We start from the raw sequence: 12830 nt of genomic DNA on the forward strand, positions 1-12830 counted from the left end.
ATGCTTATTCTTGTCCCATGGCTAGGGTGGGAAGTCAAATATTATCCATAGTAAGGAGATACTGTCTGAGCAACTTTCCTCTTGGGGGAGTTTCTCAAAATTCTGTAGATTTGTGCTAAGCATGGGAGCCGTGAAGTGTTAGGAGGGAATGTTGGGGGTGTGGTGTGTGAGGAAGTCCTGGTGGGGATAAGACATGGGTTTTGTTGATCCTTAGGGCTATTGGTGAAGTTCTGAAATGAGTCAGGAGGAGTCTTATGGTTTTCAATGGTGTGGTTTGGACTGATATGGCCTAGTTTGGGTTCCATATTCCTTTGCATCAAGAGGCCTTGTTTGGGTTCCACATTCATTTGCATTTTGAGAGGAGTCCATGTGCTGAGGAATGGTGATGTCACCTTTGAGGTGATACTTGGATGTGTGGGTCTTTGACAGAGCTGATAGAAATTTATGGCTTATATAACATTTTCCACTTGTTCAAATAATTGGGAGGAACCAAAAAACTAAAGTTTTGATGCTTGGGATCTTAGAAGCTGTGCACACAACCTCTATTCTGATGATGTCTGTTTGCAAGATTTGTTTCCATGTTATGTTTGGACAGAGAGAAGAAGTCTGTCTGTCCAGAGACAGGGCCGGTGCTGGAGTTCACTGGGATCTAGTTCAGAATGAATGAATGAATTGTGTCCAGTGCTGTTTGTCCTAGCAGTCAGATGAGTCCCAGAGTTTTGTTTCCAAGCTTTTCCTTTCTCTTACTGTGCAAGGAATTGACAGTCTGGGGCCTATGTGGTGAGCTCCTGTGTGAGGCCTCCTGTGTATTAGTTACAGTCCAGTTTGCTGTGTTGTGTATGGACTGCAAATGACCCAGTCTGCAGTGTGAGGCCATGATTGATTCTCTTCTGGCATTTTACCGTTCTTGGCAGGGTTGATTAAGGCTTTCAGCATGCTTGGTTTGGTTTGGTTTGGTTTGTTTGTTTGCTTACTTGCACTTTGGTCAAAAAATAAACCTGATCCTCATTGTGCCTGGCAATCCTGCAAACTCCAAAACATAAAATTATCTCGCATGGAGAGTATCTCTCATCCATCTCTTGAAGCTGTACATGTATTCAGACATTCCTGGAAACACAGAACCAGAGAATGGTTTGTGTTGCAATGGACCTTAAAGATCCTCTGGTTCACGCTCCTCTGCTGTGGGCAGGGACATCTTCCACCAGGGCAGGTTGCTCAGAGCCCCACCCAGCCCGACCTTGAATATTTCATTCAAGAAACACAACTTCATAAATGGATGTTTCCCCAAGGTGCTGGATTTCTCTGTGGCCAACATGGAACCAAAATGTTGGTATATGTTGATGGTGAAACTAAATCTGTGAATGCAGCGTGAGGAGGGTGAGAGCTCAGTTCTGTGTCAGGAAAATCAATGACTCAGTGTGGGTTTGGTTGGGAAATGGTTTGATTTCATGCTTGGTGCCAAAGGCAGTGCCATTGCTGTTCTGTTCCTGGTTTCTCTGTCATGAAAGGCAATGACAGTCCTCCAACAATAACACTTTCCATGGTAACTGTTCCTGTAGAACCTTAATTCTTGGCTAGAACTGCCAATGAATCCTGTGTGAAACCGCCATTATCCATCTGTATCTTTATGCCACAATTCGATATAGAGATTCCCTGGAGCTGTACTTACCCTTTCTTTCAGGCCTTTGTTTCCAGAAAGGTTGCAGCTCATTTTCACAATTCTGGTCAGTACTTTTAAACATGAAACAGTGACTGATGTATTTCAGCACATCCTTACTTCAGCCACTTAAGACTGAACAGTGCGTGGGGAATAGGAAGCAGAAGGAATAAGAGAATCTGTTGTAATTTGTCAGAAGATTTACCTTGAGAAAGAGGCTGATGAGAAGCTGTTTGATATGATGGTTTCATAACTGTCCAAGTTGAGCAGGCCACGCAGTAGAAAAAATGCTGAGCTGAGGACTGATTCTGCAAATGAACCCCCTATCCTGCTGTTCTGTATAAGTCTTTAGGGTCAAAGGTGCAGTTTGAGACCTGAGTGACTTCCAGGTGCCCTCAGGGTTGAATTTTAGGGCCTGCAATGTAGGTCTAGAAGACTTGACTGTGAGCATCTCTGACTACTTGTTCTCTTCTAATGCTTACTTACCTTATCTGTTTCATGTTTTGTGGGTTTATTTGGGTTTTTTGGGTTTTTTTGTGGGTTTTTTGTTTCATTTTGTTTTTCCTTGATTTACCCAGTATGTGGGTATATTTTGAATTATCAAGAAGCTATCTTTTCTGAACCACATATGGTGTATTAGTGTCCCTTGCTCTTGTTCCAGTGGGAGTCCCTTGCTCTGCCTCCAGTGGAAGGCATGAGATATGAGAGAGACTTTATGTTCTGTTCCTGTTGGGAGCAATAGATGTAAATATGACTTTAGTAGATGTCGCATCTCTGTGGAACACAGAATATGATAAAGATGGGGAGGAGATTTCCTTGAAGCCAACAGTTTAATGAGCCGTTCTTTGTTGGGTGACTGCTGATCTTTTAGTGTGGTTGTTTATAATTTGTGTGCTGTAGAATCCTTCAGTTCCTTATCATAATGGTGCTGAGCAGACAATTGTAACTCCCTTCTGGGTGTGGCTAAAGTGCATTATCATCTCCTGACAGACTTGACTCATGAGGAGATGGGCACAAGCAAAACCTTCCAGTGGCACGGTGTGAAAGGAAAAGCAGAGAGAGGAGCTCTGTGTGTGAGGCTAGAGAAGAACTCGGTCATTTCCTTGCTTGTTACGTGTCATAGCCAACACCAGCCTGTGCCTGATGGAGTCCTGTGTGATTTGAGTTGCTTCTGTAGAGCAAGGGAGGCCTACAAAAGAGTATTTTATCTGTACATTTCCATCTTCTTCTAACTTTTGCAGAGTTTGTTGTCACGAGCTCAGCCTCAGCATGTCTGACCTTATGTGGAAGGTCTCCTCTGTCCCAGCTGCCCGAGTGCAGCTGCAGTTCCCACACACACCTGTGATGTTTTCAGCTGTACAGAGGAAGGGTTTCATAAGCACTCCTGCTGTGCTCACCCAGGAACACTTTGTCTGTGTTGTAAAATGCAGAAGCATGTTGGCTGCAGTTGTCAAAGTGCAGAGCAGCCACCCAGCCCAGCCAAGACTTCCATGAGCAGACCAGGGCCCAGTGGGAGAACGTGTGCAGTGTCCCCCAGGCCATCACCCAGAGGAACGTGCTGGGCAATCATCTGGAGGCTGTTAAATGGCTGAGGAACAGGCTGGAGAGTCACCTCCAAAGAGCTACAGACAGTGGCTCAATGTCCCGGTGGAAAGCAGTGACTTGTGCTGTCCCTGAAGGGTCCTGACCGGGCCCAGTTCTGTTCAGTGCCCTCATGGACAGTGCATTGAGTGCAGCTTCAGCCCATGTGCAGCTGGCAGCAATTGGAGTTGATTCAGGGAGGGCAGAGATGCCAATGAGGGATAGGCTGGAGAAGAGGCCCCTTGCAACCCTCATGAAGTGGAACAAAGTGCAAGGTTCTGCAGCTGGGGTGGGGCCATCCCCAGTTTAAAGAGAGGGTCAGGGGTAGGGAAGAGCTTTGCAGAGAAGCACTTTGGGTCATTGGTGGGTGATAAGATGGGATGTGAGCTGCCAATGGGCACCTGCTGCTCAAATGGTGTCCTGCACTGCATCACAAGCACTCTGCCCAGCAGGTCAAGGGAGGTCCTTCCCTCCCTCTAAACTCTTTTTGTGAGAGTGTAGACTGCATGCAGATCTTGGGCCAATATCCCAAATGGACATGTTAGAGTCCCTAGAAGGATCATGGATGTGGACTGAGTGTTGGAAGATCTCTGCAATGGAGAAGGACTGAAGGAGTTGAGGTCTTCAATCATAAAGAAATGATATCTCTGTGTAGACTTTTGAAAATATTTCTCTATATATATGAATAAACACATAGAAAAGATATGGTGAGGTTCTTGTTATGAGGGCCAGCAGTCATAGGACAGCAGCCTAATATTTTCTACTAAATGAAGGGAGTTTTAGATTAGGTAAGAGCTTTTCAGTATGGGTTGTGTAAAAATGGATGATATTGCCCAGAGAAGTTTTGGATTTGCCTCCAATGTTGAAGTCTAGCAGAAAGTGTTCCTGCTTATGGCAGAGGTGTGGATTAAATTACCGTTGACAAAAGATTCACTGGGAAACTGAGAATATTGTTTTCCTCTGTGAAGGACTGAGTATTGCTTTGCATTTTGCATTGTCAGGTGCTCAGATATGGAGATGCAGATGAAGCAACTTTGATGAGTTGGAAAAAGAGTAAATATGATTCTGGTATCTTGGCATAGGGGTTTGTTACATCGCTTTAGGCTGATATATATCTCACATCAATTAATCCCAAATAATGAAAGGAAAATTCGTGGAAATGTAGAAAAATCTCCTTAAGTCCTCTATATTGCCGTTTATTGCTCGTGTAAATGAGCCATGAAGTGCAGCTGAACTCCATTCTTTACTGCCGTGCCATGAATATTTGCTTCTGACTGTTGAATGTGACTCAAAAGAATGCTCTAAAATCACCCGACATCACATCTCAGATAGAAAGGCCTTGGATTCGAATTAACGAAGAGCTTCAGCGCTGTCTGTTCGCAGTGGCGGCGGGAGCGCGGGGCCGGTGCAGCCGCCGAGCCCCGCCCGGGCCGGGCCGGGCCCCCTTGAGCGCGGCCATGCGGCGGCTGCAGTGGCGCGGCGGCGCCTCCGGGTGCCGCTGTTGGCCGCCGCCGAGCGGCGCTGGAGCCGCCGCCGCCGCCGCCGCAGCGTCCTGCCCCCGCAGGCTGCTCGCTCGCCCGGCGCCGGCCGCAGCGGCAGCGGCACCGCCACCGGCAGCAGCAGCGGCGGCGGCGGCGGCGGGGAGAGGCGGCCCGAGCGGGCTGGCTGCGCTGCGGCGGCCCCTGCGCTGCGTGGCGAGAGCGGCTGGAAGGGAAGCGGGGCAGCGGCAGGAGGCAGGAGCGCGGTGAGCGCCGGCGGCAGAGAATGGCGGTGAGGCGGCGGCAGAGGCGCGGGCCGGGCGGCGGGCGAGCGCTGCTGGCCGCGGTGCTGCTGTGCGTGTGCTGCCGGGCGGCGGCCGAGCGGCTCCGCTACGCCATCCCCGAGGAGCTGGGCAGAGGCTCGCTCGTGGGGCCGCTGGCGCGGGACCTGGGGCTCAGCGCGGACGAGCTGCCGGCGCGCAAGCTGCAGGTGGCGTCTGCCGGTAAGAAGCAGCTGCAATACTTCACGGTGAGTGAGGAGAACGGGAACCTGTACGTGAACGAGAGGCTGGACCGGGAGGAGATGTGCGGCGCGTCGCCGACCTGCTCCGTCAGCTTCGAGGCGCTGATGCAAAACCCACTGAACATTTTCCACGTCGAAGTGGCGATCGAGGATGTGAATGACAACTCCCCAACCTTCAGCAGCGCTGCTCTGGAACTTGATATAGGGGAATGGACGCTTCCCGGTGCTCGTTTTCCTTTGGAGATGGCCGAAGATGCCGACTCGGGAAGCAATTCATTGCTGACTTACCAGCTCACCAGCAATCCGTCTTTTTCACTAGTCATGAAGGAGAGCCCTGATGGAAGCAATCAGCCGGAATTAGTGCTGGACAGAGTGTTGGACCGGGAGAAGCAGGGCTCTTTTGAGCTGGTGCTGACGGCGGTGGATGCCGGGAATCCAGTTAGATCCGGAACTATCAGGATTCGGATCAATGTGACAGATGCCAACGACAATCCACCCGTGTTTGGGCAAGACCGATACCGTGCGAGATTGCGTGAGGACGCAGCTCTGGGGTCGAGAGTGTTAAACGTCTCTGCCTCCGACGCCGATGCCGGCAACAATGCTCGCATCACTTACGGTTTCGGGAAAATGCCTGCCAAGGTACTTCAGAAGTTCATGATGGACGTGGAGAGCGGAATGATCACGCTGAAAGAGGCGCTGGACTTTGAGGATACGAAAAGCTACACATTACTGGTGGAGGCGAGGGACGGTGGAGGTCTGGTGGCGAACTGCAAGGTGGTGGTTGAGGTGCTGGACGTGAATGACAACGCACCTGAGATAACGATTCTGTCACTGTCAACTCCGGTGGCTGAGGACGTGCCCGTAGGCACGGTGGTGGCCCTGCTGAATGTAAACGATCCAGACTCAGGCGAGAACGGTCAGGTGTCGTGCGAGCTGTCGGGAGAGGCGCCGCTGTCGATCGTGGCGTCGTCGGGCGGCTCGTACAAGGTGGTGACGGCGGGCGCGCTGGACCGAGAGCAGGCGTCCGAGCACCGCGTGACGGTGGTGGCCCGGGACCGGGGCAGGCCGGCGCTGTGGAGCAGCAGGGAGCTGGTGCTGGAGGTGTCGGACGTGAACGACAACGCGCCGGTGTTCGAGGAGGCGGCGTACAGCGCGTACGTGGCGGAGAACAACGCGGCGGGCGCGCTGGTGCTGCGCGTGCAGGCGCGGGACGCGGACGCGGGCGCCAACGGGCGCGTGAGCTACTGGCTGGCGGGCGGCAGCGCGGGCGCGGCGGGCGCGGCGCCGCTCGTGTCGGTGGAGGCGCGGAGCGGCGCGCTGTACGCGCAGCGCTCCTTGGACTACGAGCAGTGCCGCGAGTTCACGCTGGCGGTGCGGGCGCAGGACGGCGGCTCGCCGGCGCGCAGCTCCACGGCCACGGTGCGCGTCTTCGTGCTGGACCGCAACGACAACGCGCCCCGGGTGCTGTGGCCGGCGGCGGCGGCGGTGCAGGGAGAGGCTGCGGCAGGGGCGCCGCCTCCTTTCGAGGTGGTGCCGCGTTCGGCCGAGGCCGGCTACCTGGTGGCCAAGGTGGTGGCGGTGGACGCGGACGCGGGGCGCAACGCGTGGCTGTCGTACGAGCTGGTGCAGGCGTCGGAGCCGGCGCTGTTCCGCGTGGGGCTGCACAGCGGCGAGGTGCGCACGGCGCGGGCCGTGTCCGAGCGGGACGCGGCCAAGCAGCGAGTGGTGGCCGTGGTGAAGGACCACGGGCAGCCGGCGCTGTCGGCCACGGCCACGCTGCACGTGGTGCTGGCCGAGAGCTTGCAGGAGGCGCTGCCGGAGCTGAGCGAGCGGGCGGCGGGCGCCGAGGAGGCGGCGGCGGCGGCCGAGCTGCAGTTCTACCTGGTGCTGGCGCTGGCGCTGCTCTCGGCGCTCTTGGTGCTGAGCGTGGCGCTGGCCGTGCTGGCGCGGCTGCGCCGGGCCGGGCCGCCCGCCGTGCTGCGCTGCCTGGGCGCGCAGCGCTTCTCGGTGGCCGGCGCCGCCTTCCCGGCCGACTTCTGCGAGGGCACCTTGCCCTACTCCTACAACCTGTGCGTGGCGGCGCCGGCCCGCGCCGTGCCCGAGGCCGCTTGGCCGCCGCCGCCGCCGGTGCCCGTCCTGTCGGCGGAGGAGCTTCTGGGCGGGGATTCCTGCGAGAAGCCGAATCCCATCAGCAGCGCCCTGACCGAAGAGCCGCCTGCTAATCCCGACGCACCTCAGGTTTGTAATTTCGCACGCTCTTTTTCTGTGAGCCATTTTACATGGACGTGGTGGTAGCAGGACGCTCTTTAGTTTAGGTCTTTGTTGCGGCGGTTATTGCCTTTTCGTATTTCCATTAAGCGTGAAATGCTTATGTCCCGTGTCTATTGTGGCGGTAGCCCAAGAGATATGGAACTTCCTTCTTCTTAAGATGTGGTGAAACTCTTACTTCTCTTCAACTGTAACTTGTACTAAGTTTCTGTGACAAATTCTTCTTAGCTTTCTGCTGTTGTCGTCAATGGTTTAGAGTTTAAGAAACATCGTTACTGTTTTTGATTGTTGTTGCTCTGCGCAATATACCTGAGTCTGATAGGTAACTAGGGAAAAAAAGCAGATGCTAAATGTAGTTTTCATATTGTAATACAAAAGGAAATTTGTATGTAGCTCCCGGAACGGAATTTATGCGTCTGTCATGTGTTCTAATATCTTTTGAGAAAATAATTCCACACAGACAGTTACCCCGGTCGGACAGGGTAATTGAGGATTTGAAAAAATAAAAGAAAAACAAAATGAACCGAAATGATTAAACAAAGAAAACAAAGTACAAAAAAAAACCCTAAAAACCACACAAAGCAACTCCAAGACCTTGTTCAATGTATTTCAAAATATTTTTTGTTTTTATTTGTCCATTCCTTATCATACAACCTGAAGACTTTTATTTTAGGCATGTTTTAGTATTTCGTTAAGTTTTGGTTTTTTTTTACTGTTCTGAAATTTTCCCCCTGGCCAGAAAGCATGGACTTTGATCACATAGGAGGTATTTTTTGACGCTGATGATTCTATTATTTTATAGCTCATTGCTCCCTTTTTCTGAGGTACTCTCCAAAGGAGAACCAGGCATAATTGCAGCCTGTAGTGTGTAAAGGTGTGAGGATCACTTCCAAAGTGGTCTGGAGAATGGAGTGAAGTCAGGGTGCTCGAGCAGCCAGGAATGTGCAGCTCGGTCCAAATTCTTAGTGTAGTCCTAATACTGTTGAATGCGGGGAGAGAATATTTTGACTGTTCATAATTATTTCTGATCATACATAGCGCTGTTTTAACCTTCCAAATGGGCAAAGAGAAAGTCCTTGAAGATGGACTTTTCTAAAAAGCTGTGCAGTTGCAGGAAGGATAATGAGCTTCGGGGTCTACGGAAGAAATATTAGCAGTACTGTGAATGCCATATTCGCAGAATACATTTGATCACATTTGTTAAAGGTTTTTCGGTGTGGCAGAAATACACAATGCCAGAAAGATGTATTAAATGTGTCTAGAGATGACCTGGGTGAACGAATAAAAGATCGGCTGTAGAAAAGTCGAGGCAGGACGGGACCCCACGACTCCGAGGCCACTGTCCCTTCCCCGCGATCTGCCCGTGGGCAGAGCGGGCAGCGCTCGGCAGCGCTCGGTGCGTGCAGTGCCGGGAGGAGGCTGCGGGCGCCGCTGTTGACCGAGAGGAGCGAGCGGGAGCTCGGAGCGCCGCAGCCCCGCCCGCTGCGGATCGGCTCGATCACTCGCTCGGCGGACTGCTGGGTCGGCAGCTCGGCAATTTGCGATCGTTCTCACAGTGCGGATACGTGCAGACGAGAAGCGGAGGAGGCTAGGACAGGGGCCGGTGAGCGGAGAGTCCTGTAGGAAACCTCAGCAGGCGCGGATACCAGAGCAGCAGGCGGCAAGAGGGGTGCCTCTTCGGTGGCGATGTGCGGGGCGGGGAGGCGCTGGGGCCGGCGGCAGCGAGCTCTGCTCTGGGCCGTGCTGCTGGCAGCGTGGGAGGCGGCGTGGGGGCAGCTGCGCTACTCCGTGCCCGAGGAGATGCCCAAGGGCTCGTTCGTGGGCGACGTGGCCAAGGACTTGGGACTGCCTCTGGTGGCGCTAGGCGACCGGGGCGTTCGCATTATAGAAAGAGGTCGGACGCAGTATTTCGCCTTGCACGGGAAGACAGGACATTTAGTGGCGGCAGAGAGGATCGATAGAGAGCAGCTCTGCGAGCGTGTGCAGCAATGCGTGCTGCGCTGTGAGCTGATAGTGGAGGGGGAAATGAAATTCTATGAAATCGAAGTGGAAATCACGGACATTAACGACAACTCACCCAGCTTCAAAGAAATCGAACTGGAGCAGAGTATGAGCGAGATGACAGCTCCGGGGTCGCGGTTTCCCCTGCCCGACGCTCATGACCCTGACTTCGGCCGGAATTCCCTGCAGAGCTACGAGCTGAGCGGTGACGAGCACTTCTCGCTGGCCGTGCAGGCGGGCCCCGGCGGCGATCAGCGTCCCGAGCTGGTGCTGGCGAAGGCGCTGGACCGGGAGGAGGCGGTGTTTCACGAGCTGGTGCTGAGGGCGATGGACGGCGGCGATCCGGCACGGACGGGCACGGCTCGGATCCGCGTGACGGTGCTGGACGTGAACGACAACGCGCCCGTGTTCAGCCAGGCGGAGTACACGGTGCGTGTGCCCGAGGACGTGCCCGTGGGCTCTGTCCTTGTTGCTGTCACGGCCACAGACGTCGATGAGGGGCCGAACGGACATGTTAAATACAGTTTTCATAGAATTTCAGAAAAGGCATCTGAAGTTTTTCACCTTGAATCTAAGACAGGAAAAATAACCCTTAAGGAGAACTTGGACTTCGAGGATATTTCCTCATTTGAAATGGAGGTGCAGGCACGGGACGACGGAGCACTATTCGATGCTGCCAAGGTCACGATCTCTGTGACAGATGTCAACGACAACGCACCTGAACTGACAGTATCATCGGCATTGACTGAGATCTCAGAGGATGCCTCGTCGGGGACGGTGGTAGCCCTGCTGCACGTATTTGATCGAGACTCGGGGGCGAATGGCGAGGTGCGCTGCTCGCTCGACAAGGACGTCCCGTTCCGGCTTCAAAGCTCGCAGGGCAATTATTACAGTGTGGTGACAGCGAGAGAGCTGGACCGGGAGCAGGTGTCGGAGTACAACGTGACGGTGCGGGCTGCCGACGGCGGGTCGCCGCCGCTGCAGAGCAGCGCGGTGCTGGCGCTGCGGGTGCTGGACGTGAACGACAACGCGCCGGTGTTCGCGGAGGAGCGCTACAGCGCGCGGCTGTCGGAGAACAACGCGGCGGGCGCGCTGGTGCTGAGGGTGCGCGCCACGGACGCGGACTGGGGGCAGAACGCGCGCGTGCGGTACCGGCTGGCGGAGGGGCGGGTGCGGGGCGCGGCGCTGTCGTCGTACGTGTCGGTGCAGGCGGAGACGGGCGCGCTGTACGCGCTGCGCTCCTTCGACTACGAGCAGCTGCGCGAGCTGCAGCTGTGGGTGCGTGCGGAGGACGGCGGCGCGCCGGCGCTGGGCAGCAACGTGTCGGTGCGGCTGCAGATCGTGGACGAGAACGACAACGCGCCGCAGGTGCTGTACCCGCCGCCGGCTTTAGCGGCGGGCTCGGGCGCTGCGTGGTCGGGCGTGGAGCTGGCGCCGCGCTGGTCGGAGGCCGGCGCGCTGGTGGCCAAGGTGGTGGCGGTGGACGCGGACGCGGGGCAGAACGCGTGGCTGTCGTACGAGCTGGCCAAGGCCACGGAGCCGGGGCTGTTCCGCGTGGGGCTGCACAGCGGCGAGGTGCGCACGGCGCGCTCGCCGCTGGCCCGCGACGCGGCGCGCCAGAGCCTGGTGGTGCTGGTGAAGGACCACGGGCGGCCGGCGCTGTCGGCCACGGCCACGCTGAGCGTGGTGCTGGCCGAGAGCGTGGCCGAGCTGCTGGCCGAGCTGGGCAGCGCGGCCGCCGAGGCGGCGGCGCCGGGCGAGCCGGCCGCCAGCCTGACGCGCTGGCTCGTGCTGGCCGTGGCCGCCGTGTCGTGCCTCTTCGTGGCCTTCCTGCTGCTGCTGCTGGCGCTGCGCCTGCGCCGCTGGCGCCGCCAGCAGCTGCTGCCGGCGGACAGCGGCGCCCTGCGCGGCGTGCCCGTGTCGCACTTCGTGGGCATCGACGGCGTGCGCGCCTTCCTCCAGTCCTACTCGCACGAGGTGTCGCTCACGGCCGACTCGCGCAAGAGCCAGCTGCGCTTCTCGGCCGGCAGCTGCTGCGACACCCTCCCGGCCCGGCCGCCGCCTGACGAGCCCGCGCCGCTGCTCGGCGACGAGGATCCTGCCGGCACCCTCCCCGCCCATCCCGCCCCTCCCTCGGTGAGTTTCTGTCTACAGATTTTCCCCGCGACTCTTTCTCTTGGTGCTCCCCTGCGCTTTCCGCGCCTTGTTCTCTGACTTCCATCATGTATTTTGCTTAAAAGCACGGTAAAGTTAAGTTAACTTCAGTTAAGTTCTGAATGCAGGATCCCATTGCGGTTGTCATTTGAACATGGGGTGGAGAAGGCAGGAGGGAGAATGCTGCTGCTGGGAGGATGTTGGTTAGTCAGAGGTTTGGGTATTGATCAGGTTCCAGATGTTGTTCCCCTGTATCAGCTGTGCTCTGTAGAATCTGTGTTCCTGCTGGCATTAGATCTTGTGAAGGAATGGATCACGTCATTAAGAAATACAATTTTTTAGGAGGTTAACATGTATTCCCAAGAGCCTGTGTGCTTGAATGGGTTGAATGTGTCTTGAACAAGATGCTGATGGCTTTGTGTGGAACCTCTCTGCACATTGGTTTCAGCCTTTGTCGCTCTCCATGATACATATTGGAGCTCAGCAGGAAGTGTTTGTGTCATCCACACTGATCTTTGTCCTCAGCAAAGGATTGGACCAGGCCACAAGTGGTTCTTGATGATTAGTGTCTGCTTGTTACGGAGATGAAGGATCCTCTTGAAGTTGTGATTCTTTAAAAAGTCTGTGGGGGCTGCATGTGCAGGAGGAAATGGAAGAACTGCTTTGGTTTTTTCTTATTTTTCAAGATAGAGCCAAATCAGATGGAGCTGGATGAGCATTGGCTAGAAAATATTCAGCATGTCAAGAGAATTGCCTGGATGGGAAGGGAGAGATTCAAGGTGCAGTGGGACAGACAAGGTGGGCATAATTGCCCGTGAGCTGAGACTCAGTGTGCCTTGAAAGACTGCTTGGCTTTCATTTGAGACCTATGAAGTCTCTTCACAGAACTTCAGCCCGCAGGCAAATGCAGCTTCCACAGCACAGAGATGCACAGATAGCTGTGTGGAATTGGTGGTGGGAGGAAGGATGATCTGGGGAGCTGGGCCTCTGCTGTCACATGTTTTAAAGATATATGGGTGAAAGGATCCCATGGGTGGTATGAAGGGTTGGAAATGTGAGTGCTGTGAGCTGTTCGTGAATGTCTGCTAAAAGACTCAAGGGAATGTTTTCCTCCATTCCCAGTCCTGTTCCTATCTCTAGGATGAAGCAATGTGGGGTTCTTCTTCCT

At 55.0% G+C, this 12830-nt stretch overlaps 1 protein-coding gene across 8 annotated transcripts in view; it reads left to right on the forward strand.

The window, feature by feature from the left end:
• The window catches only part of LOC100225858 (protocadherin gamma-C5), a 131324-nt gene that overhangs the window by 58518 nt on the left and 59976 nt on the right, over nucleotides 1–12830 (forward strand). Inside the window, exon 1 of one of the 8 annotated variants that reach the window (XM_072935219.1) lies at nucleotides 4789–7477. The exons of 6 other annotated variants lie outside the window; for them this stretch is intronic. In XM_072935219.1, coding sequence (XP_072791320.1) covers nucleotides 5003–7477 — 2475 coding nt within the window. In that variant the 5' untranslated portion in view covers nucleotides 4789–5002. Of the gene's footprint in view, nucleotides 1–4788; nucleotides 7478–9100; nucleotides 11645–12830 lie in introns of those variants that run through there. One more of the 8 variants, XM_072935223.1, reaches the window with a different exon arrangement.

Source organism: Taeniopygia guttata, chromosome 13 (genome assembly GCF_048771995.1).
Source record: "Taeniopygia guttata chromosome 13, bTaeGut7.mat, whole genome shotgun sequence".
Taxonomy (NCBI): domain Eukaryota; kingdom Metazoa; phylum Chordata; class Aves; order Passeriformes; family Estrildidae; genus Taeniopygia; species Taeniopygia guttata.